Source organism: Marmota marmota, unplaced genomic scaffold, assembly GCF_001458135.2.
Source record: "Marmota marmota marmota unplaced genomic scaffold, marMar, whole genome shotgun sequence".
Classification (NCBI taxonomy): domain Eukaryota; kingdom Metazoa; phylum Chordata; class Mammalia; order Rodentia; family Sciuridae; genus Marmota; species Marmota marmota.
In genome coordinates this window covers 431,704-450,642 of record NW_026000245.1, presented here as the reverse complement: position 1 = coordinate 450,642, position 18,939 = coordinate 431,704, and the positions used below count along the sequence as shown (strand labels likewise).

The 18,939-nt window shown below is 35.9% G+C and overlaps 1 protein-coding gene across 1 annotated transcript in view; it reads right to left on the bottom strand.

Annotated features, from left to right (window-relative positions):
• The window catches only part of LOC107159953 (pleckstrin homology domain interacting protein), a 198,935-nt gene extending 187,271 nt beyond the window's left edge, over positions 1–11,664 (bottom strand). The window contains exon 1 of the mRNA XM_015506594.2: positions 11,635–11,664. Coding sequence (XP_015362080.1) covers positions 11,635–11,664 — 30 coding nt within the window. The remainder of the gene's footprint in view (positions 1–11,634) is intronic.
• Positions 11,665–18,939: the final 7,275 nt, after the last annotated feature.

Sequence of the window (18,939 nt, the reverse complement as noted above, 5' to 3'; positions counted from 1 at the left end):
CATGTTACATTGATGAAGCCACATCAATGTTTATAGCAGCTCAATTCACAATAGCTAAACTATGGAACTAACCTAGGTGCCCTTCAACAGATGAATGGATAAAAAAAATGTGCTATATACATATATAGGATGGAATATTATTCAACCTTAAGGAAGAATGAAATTATGGCATTTGCCAGTAAATGGATAGAGCTGGAGAATATCATGCTAAGCAAAATAAGCCAATCCCCCAAAACCAAAAGCAGAATGTTTTCTCTGATATGCAGATGCTAATTCACAATGGGAGCGGTTAGGGAAGAATAAAGTTACTTTAGGTAAAGGGGAGTGAAGGGAGGAGAAGGGGTATGGGGGTAAGAAAGATAATAGAATGAATCAGACATTATTACCCTATGTACATATATAACTATACAACTGGTGTGATTCTACATCATGTACAACCAGAAGAATGAGAAATTATACTCCATTATATACGATGTATCAAAGTACATTCTACTGTCATATATAACTAATCAAAACAAATTTGAAAATTTTTTTTAAAACCCTAGTACTCTAACATAGCACACACCCTCCATTATCAGTTTTCTGACCTTTTACTGTTCATTGGTTTATTCAGTCATCTATCCAACAAACATTTTACTGAAAGCCTTCTATGTATCAGGCACTATGATGCAAGGTGTTGAGTATATAATAAATAAGATAAAATTATTCTTTCAATGATCTCATAGTTTAGGTGGAAGTAATCACACAAATAATGATGATACAAATTGATATATGTTAAAATAGTTATTTACAAATTGCTTTCTTTCTGTCTGTTATGGAAAGAAAATAAAATTTGGGCTGGATTAAAAAAGTGACCAGAGATGCTACAGAGGTCAGGGATATAGAAAGCACACTGTAGGAAGAAATATTTTTATTTGAGAAGAAACGATGGGGCACCTGGGTATCATCAAGCAGAGCAATGTGGCTGGAATGTGGGGAATGTTAGAGAAGGTACACAGATGAAATGATGAGGAAGGGGAGAAAATGCCTAAGTCATTTTTTTCGAGGGTCTGGGAACACACTTGGTCTGAGAGTAGAAATAAGATTGTGGTGATTTGACAATTTTGTATAAAAGGGAGGGCAAAAAGGCAAGTGGAGTGGAGCCAGGTTCTATGAAAGGCACTTTTCAAGATGTTCTAAACTCAGCAGAATTGGTGATAGAGGCAAAAAGTTCAGGAGGGAGAGAGAAAGAGACAGACAGACAAATAGACACTGGGGAAGGAGAGGAGAGAGAGAGAGAGATACCTAAGGTAAAAGAAACTATTCTACGTGATCTTCAAATTTGTTTCATATTCTTCCTTCTCATGTACAAAGAAATCTCCATTTCTAGCCCCCTGACAATGTTAAGCAAATAAAATGAATAGTTCAGGCTAATAAATTGTGGGCAGATATTTAATGTGTTAACTTTTGGGCTGAGGCATGAAGAGCTCCAGTGTGATTTCCCAGAGCCTCTATTTTTCTGTCCTGGGAACCAAATGGACTTCTTGCTGACGTGGGGAACTACAAGATCACAGCTGCCAGAATTTATGAGTAACAACAAAGATAGTTTTCTTGAAGAGTTAGCTAGATCCATAGTGGATTTGGTAGAGGGAATCAAGTTTAAAAATTTTTTTTTAATTAAGCCACTGCATTTGGTGGTGGTGGTGGTTGTTACTTCAGCATAGCATAGCTGATATTAACTAAAACATAAATTGATATGTCAATTTGTAATGAGCATATAAGACAAAAGAGACAGAAAATAAACTCAAGGTCATAAGTTAAGAGGCCTAGAGAAAAATGGAGACACTTTTTCCTCATGGAGGAAAAATATAGGAAAATTTGGAAACAGAAAAGGAGGAAGTTGAAGTTTATTCATGATGTTCTATGATATTAGACATTAAAACTTCTGCTGAGAAGATGAGTGGGAAGAATGAAGAAGGTAGAATTATCGAACAATTGTTGAAGGAAGTAGAATTATAGAGCAATTGTTACTGAACAGAATGGAAAAGAGCCTGTTAGATAGAAAAAAACTGCAAAGCAGTGGTACCTGCCCAGCTGGGTCTGTAGCTCATGAATTCAGAACAGCGTCAGTCATTTTCTGTAGCAGTGATTGCCATCCTGAAAGGGGTGGAAAATGAATAGTTGTGTATATGGTAGAGTTCAGAAAATAAGTTACTGTATGAGGAGGTGAACTCTAGACAATTAAGAAAATTTGGGAAAGGGTAGTTGAAGTGACTGGAATGCGGAGAAGGAAAGTGAAGCCAGGAGGATGGGAGAACAAAGGATTCTATAAGAAATGGGTGTTTTGGTGGCATTGAAGGACAAGTTTATCAGGAGTATGAGTATGTAAATGGCTAAAAACAGGAGCAATTCATATAAAGACAGTAATATGATGCAGTGTTTAAGAGTAAGTTGGCTGTATTTCACGAGGACTCTGCCCCTTACTAGGTATGTGGCATCAAACAAATTAGTCACATTTTTTTTGTGTGTGTGCATCTCAGTCTCTTCATAGGAAATTTTAACCTACACCAAAGGGTCTTTGTGATGACCTAAATGAATTATAACACATAAAGTTCTTAAAATAGTGGCTGGCATGAAGTGCTCAAGGGTAAGTCATTATAGTGATAGGATTTATATATCCATGGGGATGGTTGGTGAGGTGTAATGGAGATGGAAAAAAGTTAAGGAATTCTAAGGTGGGTACTTGGCAGATGATTGATGGGGCACTGCATATTCTCAAAGCTACTAAAGAGAGCCAGAGAGAATATTCTGAGCCAGTAGGACCTGCTCAGTTGCTGCAGGGGGATCATGAAGGAATGACCATGAGGTTAGGTGAAAGAGTGGCAGATGTATGGCATGAATTTCAGGATGGTAATTTAGGCATCCAGAACATTTTTATACCCCCACAACTTGTCACTGAGACTCACAGGGCATGAGAAAATGAGCAACCTCTCCTCTCAAGAGTTTCAGGAACTTTGTATCAAGAAAAACCACAGGTTAGTCAGTGCCCAGAGGTGAAGAAGAAAGAAGATGCAATTAAGTAAAATCTATGGCTATGTGTGAGTGAGTCACTCCACAGGCACTTTGGCCAAGACATCTTGTGAAAAAGGAAGAACCAGTAAGGGCAGATGAGAGTAGAAGAAAGTATGTTTCCTAAAAGGGAGTGGAAGAGCACAAACCTGAGCCATCATCATGGAGTAGGAGATGAGGAATTGATTTGCTTTTTTAAAAAAATTTGTTTTAGACATTGATGGACCTTTACTTTATTTATTTATTTATATGTGGTGCTGAGAATTAAATCCAGTGCCTCACACATGTTAGGCAAGCATTCTACCACTGAGCCACAACCCCAGCCCCTTGATTTGCTTTTAATTTTTGTTTATCTCAACTTCACATGTTCATTTTTGTTTCCACATTGACCATTTATAGTATTTTTAGAATACATATATTCTAAGTTTCAATCAAGAGCTGCCTATAATGGCCTTTTCAATAAATAGTGCTGGGAAAACTGGAAATCCATATGCAGTTAAATGAAATTAAGCCCCTATCTCCTCTCACCATGAACAAAACTCAACTCTAAGGTCTAAGGATCTAGGAAATAGACCAGAGACTCTGAGCCCAATAGAAGAAAAAGTAGGCCCAAATTTTCATTATTTTGAATTAGGCCCCTACTTTCTTAATAAGACTCCTTTAGCACAAGAAATAAAATCAGGACTCAATAAATGGGATGGATTCCAACCAAAAGCTTCTTTTCAGCAAAAGAAACAATCAGTGAGGTGAAGAGAGAGCCTTCAGAATGGGAGCAAACTTTTACCACACGCACATCAGATAGAGCACTAATCTCCAGGATATATAAAGAACTCAAAAAACTTAACACCAAAAAAAAAAAAACAACAACAACAACAACAACAAATAACCCAACCAATAAATGGGTTAAGGAACTGAACAGACACTTCTCAGAAGATGGTATACAATCAATCAACAAATATATGAAATAATGTTCAACATCTCTAGCAATTAGAGAAATGCAAATCAAAACTAATATTTCATCTCACTTCAGTCAGAATGGCAGTTATTAAGAATATAAGCAACAATAAGTGTTGGTGAGGATGTTGGGGAAAAGGCACATACTTACATTGCTGGTGGGACTGCAAATTGGTGCAACCAATTTGGAAAGCAGTATGGAGATTCCTTAGAAACTTGGAATAGAACCACCATTTGACCTAGCTATCCCACTTCTTGGTCTATACCCAAAGGACTTAAAATCAGCATACTACAATAATGCAGCCACATCAATGTTTATAGCAGCACAATTCATGATAGCTAAATTGTGAAACTAACCTAGATGCCCATCAACAGAAGAATGGATAAAGAGACTGTGGTATATATATATACAATGAAATATTACTCAGAAATAAATGAGAATAAAATTATGGCATTTGCAGGTAAATGGATGGAGATGGAGAAGATCATTCTAACTGAAGTTAGTCAATTGCAAAAAACCAAAGGCCGAATGTTTTCTCTGATAAGTGGATGCTGATTCATAATCGGGGTGGGGGAAAGCATGGGAGAAATGGAGCAACTTTGGATAGGGCAAGGGGGAGGGAGAGGAAGGGAGGAGGCATGAGAGGTAGGAAAGATGTTGGAATGAGATGAACATCATTACCCTAGGTACATGTATGAAGACATGAATGGTGTGACTCTACTTTGTGTACAACCAGAGAAATGAAAAATTATGCTCCATATATGTCCTGTGAATTGAAATGCATTCTGCTGTCATGTATAAAAAATTTGAACAAATAAATAAATTAATTAATTTTAAAAAGAGCTGACTATGGAGCTCTTTCATTATGTAAACAAAAATAAATACATTTAATCACACATAAGATTATTGAGAAATAATTCCAATGCCATTTAAAATTATTCCAAATCATACACAATGTTGAGCTTGTTAATACACATTACAAATCTGGCATAATATTAACACTAAAGTTAGATACTAATAATAGGAAAAGAAAGTAACAGCCCAGTTTCCTCTTACACACATATATGCAAAATTCTTTTTTTAAATTGGTTACTCAAAACATTACAATGATCTTGACATATCATATTTCATACATTTGATTCAAGTGGGTTTGAATTCTTATTTTTACCACGTGTACAGATTGCAGGATCACATTGGTTATACATCCACGTTTATACATACTTCCATACTAGTGTCTGTTGTATTCTGCTGCCTTTCCTATCCCCTTCCTATCCCCCCTCCCCTCCCCTCTCATCTTCTCTCTCTACCCCATCTACTGTAATTCATTTCTCTCTCTTTTTTCCCTTTCCCCTCACATCCTCTTATATGTAATTTTGTATAACAATGAGGGTCTCCTTCCATCTTCCATGCAATTCCCCTTTTCTCTCCCATTCCCTCCCACCTCTCGTCCCTGATGCAAAATTCTTGATAAAAAATTAGAAAATAAAACTTGACAGTGTATCAGCAATGACCTGATATATATCCACATACATTGCTAAGATGCAAAGATGGCCTCATGTCAAGACTCCTTTCAACACCATAATCCATTACAACAGTTTAGTAATGGCTTAAAATCATATTAATAGATGATGAAAAGGCATTTGGTTAAATCCAGCAGTCATTCCTACCAAAATCCTAATAAATAATAGGAATAGGAGGAAATCACCTAAATACAATAAATGCTACTTAGGCAAAAACCAAGAACAAACATCACCGGAGACTCCAATTTAGAACTATTGTATCAGAATTTCGTAATATGCCTGTATATGTAATTCCCACTTAAGAAATATGTTGCTCTCTACTAGAATTAATCAGATAGAATTAGAAATAGAAAAATGTGGGAAGCCATTCTCACATGTGATTGGGCACCTCCCTGATTGGGTGTGAAGCGTTCTGGCTAAACTGTGTCGGAACTAATCCCCACCCTCTCCAGGTGCGAGAGCCTGTCCGTGTGGTGGTGTGACTGACCATTGACCCTGAGACCAATCACTGACCCTGACCTTGGAATGCTGTCCCCCTCGACCTTCATTGGATGGAATTTTCCCCTGAATTTCTTGTTCCCCAATAAAAGGCCATCCTCTGGCGTGCTCTCTCTCTCTCTCCTGCTAGTCCTGAGTAAACCTTGCTGCCCCACCGGGTGGTTTGAGGCAGGAGCCAGAGGGAGGGCCATCTCAGACCTGGTGAAAGAAAAAGGTAATTGAGTCTTGTGTGTTTATTTTGATCTCACTAGTTAACTTCTATGCTACAAATCTCTTGTATGAAGCCAGCGTGCTGGTTGTGCGGCTGAGAAAAAACTATATATATATATGTATATGTAGATATACATATATTTGTACATACATATATTTATAGTAGTACAAAGAACTTAAATATTTTTAAGTAAATGTAATAAAAAAATTTGCAGGATCTATAGGAAGAGAATGATAAAATCTTATCAAAGGGCTACGTCATTAGCTAAAAATACAGAAACGCATACCCAGTTCTTGAATGAGAAATCTTAAAATTATAAAAATATCAATTCTGCCTAAATTGTTATATGTATTTAATGAAATTCCAATTAAAATACCTATGGTCTTAGAAAATTGGATTATACTACTAAGAAATATAGGAATATGAAAAATAATGATGATAATTCTTGCCAGATATTAAAATGCTATAAAGTCAGCATAATAAAAATGATTGGGTATTATCTTTGGAATAGACTGATTAATAGACTGAAAAATATTGCAGAATAAACAAGAATTTAGTGCAGGATAAGAGTGATATTTCATGTCAAAGGGGAGAGAATAGTTTATTTGGGAAATTAGCACATTTAATTGACATATTAGTAAGTAGAACAAATAATTATTCATTTGGGTAAAATTGGTTGAAACATAACCTCATAGTATCTATAAAAATATTGTGTTAGTCTTAAAATTAAAAAAAGATAAAATTTAGAAATCCACATATGTAATCTATATGTTGGGGATATTTTTTCAAAATTTAAATTTATTTTTTAGCTGATACATAGAAACATAACAAAAAATATAAGTATTTATGGGGTACCATGTGATGTTGAGACATGTATATTTTGTGTAATGTTTTTCAATCAGGGTAAATATACCTATTTCCTCATTTATCATTTCTTTATTGGGGATAGTTTTTAAAGCAAGTTGTAAACCCAGAAGTTATTTCTAAAAATACATGATTAATCCCACCCAGATGTTAAGCAAATTTTGTTTAAAATAGAGAGGGGGGGGGGTGCTGGGGATGTGGCTCAAGCGGTAGTGCGCTCGCCTGGTATGTGTGTGGCCCGGGTTCGATCCTCAGCACCACATACAAACAAAGATGTTGTGTCCAGCGAAAACTAAAAAATAAATATTAAAAAAAAATAGAGAGGGGGGGAGAGAGAATTTTTTAATATTTATTTTTTAGTTTTCGGTGGAGACAACATCTCCATTCTATTTTTATGTGGTACTGAGGATCCAACCCAGCACCCCGTGCATGCCAGGTGTGCGCGCTACCGCTTGAGCCACATCCCCAGCCCCTAAGCAAATTTTTTATGCCAATAAAAAACAACAAAAAATCCCACCTGTGTGTGTTAGGATGCATTCAACTAAAAGTACCAAGAAATCTGACTCTTACAATTCTTCAACAATCAAAGAGTTTATGGATTCCTACCTTGGAAGTCTAAAGTTAAGGTGGCCTCACCTCAGTGTATTTATTCAGTTCATTTTCTCTTATTCTCTGGTCTTTGCTTAGTTCTTTGAATTGTTTTCTCCTGAGGTTGGTAGCAAGATGATTATACCCATTTTTCTGACAGTGGCACCTACAGAGACAATGGCCAGGAGAAAAGGAGCTAATTTCCTCCATCTGCCTGTTCTTAAGCCTGAGGAAAGAAGCTTTTAGCTAGTTTCTTCTCACATCTCATTGGGCCCAACTGGCTGTATATCAGAATTCCTAGAACAGGGAAATGAATTGATTGGCTTAGACCTGAGTGTATGCATGAAAGGATTGTCATGAAATTTGATTTTCTTAGTGTGAAAGATTTTGTGTAATATTTTACTTTTCCCCTTGTATTAAATGGAATATTTAGAAAAAAATGTATTTTTCTATTATTAGGAAAATGACAAATTAGTAGTGCTCATTGTGGAAAAAATCATTTTATTCTAAGAGTGAGCTGGGAACAATATGGACTTATGTATCTCTTTATTGTTTTATTTTTCACCTATAACCTGGAAGGAAGTCTTTTTTTTTTTTATGTAATGTTCTTTTTAAAATGGCTCCCAAAATATTATGTATGAGGGAAAATTTTCCTTCAATAACATGCAATGGATTGTTATATTTTTAACATTTTAATAATTATAAATAATCATGAGGTAAATAATTATAATTTAAATAAAAAGCGAAGTATAAGGTAAATAAATAGCTATAGTTATTTAAATATATATGTATGTGTGTGTATATGTGTGTGTATATATATGCGTGTGTGTTTGGTGCTGGGGATTGAATCCAGGGCCTTATGCAAGGACTCTACCAACTGAGCTATTTCCCCAGACCTTAAATATATATATGTTAATTTTTTTAGTTGTTTTTTTTTTTAATTTTTTAATATTTATTTATTTTTTAGTTTTTGGCGGACACAACATTTTTGTTTTTATGTGGTGCTGAGGATCGAACCCTGGCCGCACACATGCCAGGCGAGCGCGCTACCGCTTGAGCCACATCCCCAGCCTTTTTTAGTTGTTGATGGACTTTATTTTATTCATTTATTTATATGCGGTGCTGAGAATCAAACCCAGTACCTCACACATGCTAAGCAAGTGCTCTACCACTGAGCCACAGCCCCAGTCCCCCTAAACATATATTTTTTTATACATGTAGTTCTTAAGACGTTCAATGAACATTTACTCCTCATTAAACATCTCTGCTTTGTTGGAACAACGAATGGTTGACCCACCAACCTGAAATGACATTTCTATCTCAATGACAACTCTTTTTCTTTTTGCCCTTGAAGCAATGATAAGTCATGCCACACTCATCTGAGAAAACAAATGCACTAGTTTCTTCTGATATGTGTCTGGGAGTGACTATGAATAAATTCCTGCGGAAGTCTGAGCATCAGTAGTGGGAGAGGTATAGGGCGTCCCCACGCTCACTTGCAGAATTTGGCCGTCTCTTCTTACCAGTTGTTCTTGCTCAGATTCTCATATCCCAGGAAATGCCACCCAGTGCTGTACACATGGTGGGCTATTTTTAGAGATGGGCCTGCCTGAGGAAACTGGAGAACTTGAACACTCACTGACAAGGAAGTTGAAGAGAGCAAAGGCTTAAGAGAAAGACAAGATGCTTTATCTTTTCCTCCTGTGATTTCATTTGGCAGCACATCATCCAGTTAGGAAGGTCTGAGAGATAAAAGAGAGAGACAGTGAGGAGAAGTGAGAGGTGATTGGGAGGAGGGAAGAAATCTGGCAGTAGGAAGGAGTGTGTGAAGTGTGTTTACATGAAGACAAAGAAGAGTTATGCAATTGGGTTAAAGAGGGAAAGTTGAGGCCAGAGAGACTGTTTCTAGAGAAGTCAGTGGAGACCCAAAGTGTAAATCTTTAAGTCTTGAAAAAGTGGTTAAAGAAGATCAAATTACCTGTAATTTTCCAGCCATGTGAATTTAAGCAATTTATTTAAATTTCCCTGAGCCTAAGATTTCTTATTTATAAAACGTGAGTATTTAAAATCTAGCTTACAAGGTTATGAGTCAAATGAGTATAAAATACTCTGCATGGGGCCTGGGACACAGGAAACACAGAGTGGACATTATAACTTTGTTTTAATTTCTGTATTTGAATATATTATTCTACTTTGTTCATAAAAAGGCAAAATAAAATAAAAAAAAAACTATATGGCAATGGGGACATTCTAGCTCTTGCTCCAAATGCGCATGCGCGCGCGCGCACACACACACACACACACACACACACACGGAAACAAATTAGAGATGCATTGTTTGTAGCATCATTCATAAAAAGCAATGCTCAAGGGAGTTATTAAAACTACATTACTCAGACACTGTCCACCTCTGTTTTTGTAGTTATTCAGCAAGGGGGGGAACCTTCTGAACTATCATAAACATGTGTTAAGTGTAGTATGAATCTGAGGGCAAACCAATGTAAATCAATTCATCTACCTTCAGACACTCTGTCCTAACTAAATGTAATAGATCCCAGGGGAAAATTAAATAAAAGATAGGTAAATGCATCAATATTAACACAAAGAACAAGAAAACTAAATGCAGTGCATGGGACCTCAAGTTAATATTTGGCAAAGATTATTAAGTAAGTCTCAAAACAGGGAAATATAAAATTAATACTAGAAATATAAAATTGTGTGCTCTAAGCAAAAGCAAAATAACTCACAGGAGATATACTGGCACTGTTCACAACTTTAGATTATATGACTTCCAAAATCCATCCAAGTCTCACTAAAAAGTAACATTACCATTTCTTTTTTTCCAACTTGAACTTTTTTTTGAGAAAGGGTCTTGCTGAGTTGCTGAAGTTGGTCTCAAGCTCCTGTATTTAGGTGATCCTCCTTCCTCAGCCTCCTGAGTAATGGGGCCTACAGGAATGTACTAACACACCTGGCTTTCAGCTTGATTGTTTTCTTCAATTTTCTAGTGAAAAAGCAACTGATATTAAAATCTTAGAATATGTTATTTCACAGTTTGCACAACAAACATCAGCTCTGCTCTTCTAGACAAGTTGTATTTTTTAGGGAGTTTTGTAAAATTTCATAGTTTATACTTAAAACCAATACTTACAAATTGCTTAAACATTTTTCTTAGTTTTAAGTGTTCTCTCTCTCTCTCTCTCTCTCTCTCTCTCTCTCTCTCCCTATAAATAAGCAAATGTGATATTTCCGTTCCCTCTATTTTCTTCATCCTTCCAAGTATAACAGCCCCATTGACTGTATCCTAATGCTAAAATTAACAGAACAGGTAGAATTTTTTTCCCACATGACTTTTGGAGGGAAGTCTCTAAGCAACCTAATACCTCCCACCATTTTTAGATTTCTGGATCTGAGAGATAGGTGGATAAAATATAGACATATGGAATCTAAAGGTGGCTGTTGAAGGACAGGAGTTGTCTCTTAGGTAGAAATTTCTGTGCAGAAAGTTTACTAGGGACTTTTCCTGGGATCAGCACTTATTGGGGAGGGGAAGGAAGTTGAATAGGGTCAAGAAGAATATGGGGTGGTATCAAAAAGAAAAAAGTTCTGTGATGTAGTCTTGAGATGTTAGCCAACACCTGGGATTAGGTAAAGGCAAGGGGCCAACCTTTACTCTGAATGTGACATGCCTAAGGGAAGACACTTAAAACTGGGCAAGGCAGCTCTCTTCTCCTAAGAGAAATCCTCAGGCAAAATTTCTAGGTTCAGGAAGAATAAAATCTTGAGACACAGGGTAGGAATCTGGGCAGTGCAGCACAGTATCCACCACAGAAGTCATGGAGAATAGATGTCAGTTACCCTTTGGTCAAGTGCTGGCTATAAATGTGAGGCAGACTGACAGTTGAGATAACATTTGATTGGCTCCCTCCCCCACATACACATTCCTATACCCTTTCCTTCTCTGCCATTCCATCTGCCATCGCGTTGGCAGAGGGATTGAAAGAGCAGAATTCAGAGAACAAAGGGATTAATTCTTTGCTTTTGGGTTTCAAAAACTTAGGCCTCAGCAAAGACAAAACATTTGGAAAAAAGCAGGAAGTGTAAGAAGAGAAGATTTCTCAACCCCTCCCAGACTAAAAGATTCTCTGGGCTTTGGCCAGAAAAGGTGGAGAGAAAATAAAGACAACTCAGAATCCTGTGGATTCATGGGGTAGAAACTTATGAGCTGAGATCAAAGGATTGAAGAAGACAAGGAAATATCCTTGCCCCCAAGGAATGAATACAATGCTGTGAGCATACTATGTTGATAGAACACATAGGAATGGGACCTAACCTGGCCCAAAGTCTGGGAATGGCTCACACACACACAAAAAAGATATGTTTAACTGGGAACCTGCAGCTTAAGTAGATGCCATATAAATGGAGAATAGAGTGAATAAAAGTATTTCAGGGAAAAAGAAGACATGGAAAAGCGAAAAGGAAAAAAACTGTGTATGTTCATACCTACAGATTTTCATACACACATATAAATCTGATTATTTCTGAAAACCTCCCTGTCTTTGTCTTTCCATTCCTATGGAGTTGTTTTATGTACCTTCAAAGACATGGAGAGTGAACTCTCTCTCAGAGGTTAAAAAACGTTGGAACTCCAACCATGTGTACTGATTTCCTAGAGAGGAGGGATTTCCTACAGAGAGATGGAAATACGAGGGGGAAGTAGAAAAAGTTTTGGTTCCTAAGTAGTTTATTTTTCTGGTACTCTCAAGGTTATCTTCTCTGGTGAGTTTCATCTGTTGATTGATAATTCAAATACTGTTCCTGAGTATAGTATAAAGACCCCAAGCAAGATCTGTGAAGGCTCTAAGGATAAATAGCAACTAGAGGGTACCACCTCCATTTCAGAGCTGCCTTGGATTCAATGGCCCTGAGGGATAACCCTCAAAGATCTCATTGCCTTGATCAGCATTGCAAGAAGGTTGAAAATATGTAGCTTCTCAAATAAGATTGAAAACTCCCTAATATATTTCCTCCCACTTATATCTTTTGGGAGATTGCCTGCTTTTTTTCCAAGTGCAAATTTCCCTGCTTCTTTTAGATGCAGTCACTATGTCAGCTACCTCAACTCTGTTTTGCTCCAAGGCCCCAGTCAGCACTATTTTGGGGGCTGTCTTATTTCTCTTTTAATCTTTGGCATCAAAATGATAACATGGTCATAGTTCCTTCTGTTCTACCCATGTAAGTCTTCATGGGTGTATCTCAACTAGGAAACACCTTTGTTGCTTCAGATACCTGGACTCTTGTCTCCTCTTGCCTTTTCCAGAAAGTCATGGGAGCCCTGAGGCAGCCTTTAGAGATCTGGCCCATGGGTATGGAGACAGTTTATTCTGCTAACCCCTTCTTACCTCAAGGACACAACCTCTGATCCCTCCTGCTCACTTCTCCCCCATTTCCCTCCTCTCTTCCAGTTTCCTCCTCTCTCTCCTCTAAGTGTCTTACTGGAGCAAGTAATTCAGGGAAGAGAAGATTCATAGCAATAAGAGCCACTGGAGTTGGACTCTCTCTACAATTCTCCACTAAAAATATTTCAGGTCATACATCACTGAGATATGGGGGGATCTCTTACAATAACAAAATATTGCAATTAGCTTGCTTGGCTATGTGTGTGGAGTAAGATACTCTCTAGACCTCAGTTTCTTATATGTATAATGAAACTAATACATGAATAATGAGAAGAGCTGTATTAATTAGGAAGCTTATGGGGCCATGACAATTTTGTATCATATGCTTGAAGTTCCACCCTCCCTTATGCCATATAAATGTCAAGCCTTCCAAAATCTAGCTCTGCGTCTACTGACAGGGTTTTGTAAGAGTGAAATAAACAATAGATGTAAAACATTTGACACAAGTCCTGGCTGTCACCATTATCATTATTAACACTACTAAATTATTCATCTATCGAAAGGATGATAAAGGACTTAATCAAAATTTAAAATATCAAGCTTCAGAAGCTATGTGAATGAATGCAAAATAGACATTTTTCTGTTTTTATAGGGTTTTGCAGCAGTAATAATATTTTTCCAAATATTTTCAAATTTATTTTCAATTACAAAAGCAATTCAGGTTTGTTATAAAAATCCAAATAGTCTGAGGATCCAAAAATGTTTTATTTTTTTACCCTTCCTTGCCATTAGCCTGCCTCCACCCAAACTCCTCTATTGAGGGTTACCATAAATTAATAGTTTGGTATATATTTTTCTAAATCTCAACATGTACCTTATAACTGAAAGAATATTGAAATCAATAGAAAAGTAACTTTTTTCTTTCCTCAGTTGAAAACAGGCATGGAAGAGGATTACTAAATAGGTAACCAAATGGAACACAAGTGAAGGTTTATATGCATGCATGCACGTATATATGTGATATATATATATATATATATATATATATATATATANCCCATGAATCCACAGGATTCTGAGTTGTCTTTATTTTCTCTCCACCTTTTCTGGCCAAAGCCCAGAGTTTAAGGAAAGCAAAACTGTCCTCTTAAAGATTTTGCTAATATGCAAAATACTATTTTATTAAGTGTTATCGGAGAGCACTTGCTAAATAATTTTGCCCACATAACCTCAGTGTCAACCCTTGCTGAAGATATGCATTTTAGTCTGTTCTGTATGGGTCAGGTTGTAAAAGGCAATGGAAAACAATCTCAAAAAGGGAGGAAATGTGTTTCTTTTATCTTTCCTCTTGGGTATAAATATTTAATGCAAATAGCTCCTGTCTTGAGAAAGAAATAAAAACTAGTGCTTCATGTTGTGGCACCCGCCTGTAATCTCTGAGACTTGGGTGGCTGAGGCATGAGGGTTGCAAGTTCAAAGCTAGCCTCAGCAACTTAGTGAGATCCTGTCTCAAAATAAAAAATAAAAAGGGCTGGAGATGTGGCTCAGTGGATAAGCACCCCTTGGTTCAATTCTTATTACCAAAAGAACAAAACAAAACAAACTGGTGTTGCTTCTATTTGCATATTTTAAAATTCAAGAGCATAGAAAGCATTAGAAAACAATATTGACCAAATTATATTGTTATATTGTGTGCATGTACAATTCCATTATTATGTATAATTATAATGCACTAATAAAAAATAAAATAAATAAATGAAAAGAAAAAAAGAGTATATACCAAGCATAGAGGAAAGCTGATACATTAACTATTAGAAAATCATTTAGAGTTACACGTATACCTGTTGTAAAAAAATATATATTACAGGCATGTAAAAACTTCTTTTAATAAAATTTTAGGTAAATATTTGCTACCATTCTAAATAGTACATCAAAATTATTTCCATAGCTGAATGTAACTGACATTGTACATATAAAATATGCATTCATCTGAGAAAGGGTTAAATAGTTACACCTTTTAAAATTTTAAAATCAATAAGAAAGATGTGTAAGTAGGGATAAAATTTCTGAATATTTGTTGAGAAACTTCATCTCATACTCTTCAAGAAATAATTATTTTTCAGAGAAAATAGATGATTATTCTTATATGTTAATTCTTAAAGACTTTTCATAAATGTTTTTTAAATGAACACCTTTTATGAACTTTCAAGTTTAATTTATTAAGTGGAACTTAAAATTAATGAACAGCTACAGTTTATAGTAAAATCATTATCATATGATTTACATAGAATTTTGCATGCATCTAAGTATTCATAAAATAGAAAGTATTTATAGCTTAATATAATAAATGTGAATAAATTAAACCATAATTACATATTTTCTCTAATTTATGAATATGATCTGCTTTATTGGTTTAGTATTACCTACATAAATAAACTAGTTAATTTAAATATTAAATTGTAAGGGAAATATATGTCAGGTCAGTTAACAAAGAACCTAAATTTCAAAATGCATGATTGCAATATTGAATGTATTTTTATAAAAGAGTTATGACAATTTTAAACATGCAAAGAAAGCTCTCATTTGAATATTTAAAATTCCAGATCATTTTTAAGACACATATATATTTCCATGGTAAAATCAAGGTTGGCCTCTTTTACTTCTATACATATTGTAGCACCATGTCTGTTTTTCCTTACACATTATATACTTAGCAGGTATCTCTCTCCCACTCTCTTTAGTTTCTCTCTCTCTCTCTCTCTCTCACACACACACACACACACACACACACACACACCCCACAAATTTTTTCCCCACATTTATTTTTTTGTGCTGTAACTAGAAGAACACAACTAGGGGTTGTACCCACAAATAATCACTAAAATGAAACTTGAAAGACCAACCGCTACTAGAGTTTGATTGCAAACAATGGATATAGTCTCTGCCTAATTAAACAAATCTGTTGGAAGGATATGGATTAGCTTATAGAATCAGAAGGGAAAGCTAATAAGTGACTAACCACAGGAAGGACCCCATCCTAAAGTAGTTCTAAGTATCTAGGTGGGAGGAATCAGTGGACAATGTCCTCAAAAGCTCACTGGAATGAATCCACTTTGCCCATTTTCTGTTCCAGTGTCACTTTGTTTAGGATTTGGATTTCCAGAGGAGACTTTGATCAGCCTAGCCAAGTTCACAAGGCCATACCTTGACGGGGAGGGCTGGACATCTTCACTGAAGTTACCACATTGAAGGCTAGCAATTTGGAAGCTGTAGATTCCCAAAGGAAAAGCTAAATGTAACTACCAAAAATGGGAAAAGACTTGGGACAGGCAAAAACTGTGTGTTCTTAGAATTTAAAATGTAGGAATCCATAAATGTTACAATGTTTTATTTGTAGTTGCCACTTACCACTTCAATAATTAATTGCTTAAATATTCATATGGGAGGATATTGTAACCAGCAAGGCTTTCATTAAAAATAATTAAGTAAGAAAAACAAGGATGTTCCTTATTGACCCTATTTCCTTCCTCCATTCACTCATTACTGTTAAGCTTTCAATGCAACATGCAAACATGAGTTCTTTATACTTTAATGTACAGCCTACAAGCCAGGAGGCTCTCCATTGTTTCTCTAATGGGCTAGGAGATTTTGGCTAACTGAACATTTTCCAGGATTCTGTTTCTTCATTCATAAAATAAAAGAGAATACAATAAGTCCCAGCTGTAACATTCATTCTGTAGTTTAATGACAGCAGGCATAATTCTCTGCTACTGGTTTCTGCCACTCTTTCCCAGGGTCAGGCCACTCTGTAGAGTGTTTATTATTCCTGGAAGCTGATTAGTGGCAGTAGAATATCCATTCTCTGTGGAGTAGTTTGGATGAGTTCATTTATTTATTTAGTCAATCAATCAATCAATCATCTGCTAGGCCTTTTGTTCATCAAGCATTAGGGGATATGGTTAGAGCCTCTACTCCCAAGAAGTTCACAGATTCACAAGTCCTGTGCAACAAATAAGACCTTATGAACTTGAAGAAATATGAGGAAAAGAGCAAGTCATGCATAAATCAGTCTGCTCCAACATGCTAACTATAGAGAGAGGTTATTTATTGGAGCAGGGAAGAGAGCACAATTCTCCATGACAGAATCAGAGGACCAAAGATGGTTTGGGGGAGGAGGGACTCATAAACAAACAGAATATGGTTTGTTGATTCATTCAACATTTATTGAAAACCTTTGTGAAGATTCTGCATTAGGCAATGGAGAATGGCCATAGAATTGGAGACACATGGGAATGAGAGTGCAGGAAGGAATGGAAAGGCAAGACCTTTTAGATTAAAAAATTTTACAAAAAAGCCAAGAAATAACACACCTGTAGTTATCACTTTATAAAAACAGGGTGAGACCAGAGTCTAATACTTAGTGTTTGCTCTATGCTAAGCATGATTCTAATTGCTTTCCAGGTACCACTTTGTTGTTTAGGCAGGTACAGTAATTATTCCTGTTTTACAGTTGAGAAAATGATAGCAAATTTAAGCAATGAGCCCAGGGTAAGACATCAAGCCTGGAACAGGTTAGGGATTTGAACCCAGACAAGTCTGACTCCACAGTCTGACTATACCACCTCTCTGCACATTTGTAATAGCTAAACAAACAATCATCCAGTATAAATTTAGTAGGATTGATCTATTTTAGACCAATTTGAAATACTGAGCCAGTTTGAAAGAATAAATTAGTACCCGCAGTTATAAATATTCTTCCTAAAATGACATCACCATTTCCTTTTTATAGCTTCTTTCCCTATCCCCCACCCACTGCTCAAGCTAAATTGCCCCCAAATTCAGCCTTTATGAAAAAAATCTTTGGCTGGAAATGAATACTTGGATAAAACTGGGAAAAATCTGAAAATTGAGGAGTGTGGTTACTTTGTTTGTATGATGAAGCGTATAATGGTGGTTTATAATAATTCCTAAGTGGCATACAGGTGAAAATCACTGCTTTCTAGTTTCTCAAGGAGTATGATCATCAATTTGAAGAAAACCTGAAGGAAAATATATTAATATACTATTGTAGGACAACCTGTTTCTTTTTCCACTTCAGATGTAAGGTGTAGAATTATCATTAAAAGTTATATAATTTCAGTGCCTGGTGCAGTGGTGCACCCCCGTAATCCCAGCCACTCGGGAGGCTGAGGCAGGAGGGTTGCAAGTTCAAAGCCAGCCTCAGCAAATTATCAAGGCCCTAAGGAACTTATGGCTTTATAATTAAAAAAAATAAAAAATAAAAAGTACTGGGTTGTCATTCAGTGATTAAGTGCTTCTGGGTTCAATCTCCCTTACTACTACTACTACTAATAATAATAATAATAAATAAAATAAAATAAAAGTTATATAATTTCCTATTTGATTTCAGGATCTTTGGTTATATTAGTAGCACTTATTTACATAACTATAAATGTATATGCATACAGTACCTGGAGATAACTTTTCAGGAAGCTAGTTTTGTTTTTTAAAAATTATTTTTAATTGATATTAAAAATTATTTTTAATTGGTATTAAAATAATTATAACTTAAATAGCATGGTATATAAAATCTCACAATAGAACCACACAACACATACTCATTTGAGGGATCAGGTAAAAAAGAACTTTTGATTTCTGTAGAATTATTTTCCATCAAATAATTAAACTCTAAGTCTGAAGCCTGATTTTTCCCCTAGGAATTCTTTCTAGGCTCTCAGAATCTATAGAAAGAATTCCTTCCTCTAAGGTTACATAACAATCAATCTCTCTTCAACATATTTATAATTGTTCTGACCCTCCTATAGTATAAAATCTTCCAAGACATTTCCAGAGGTT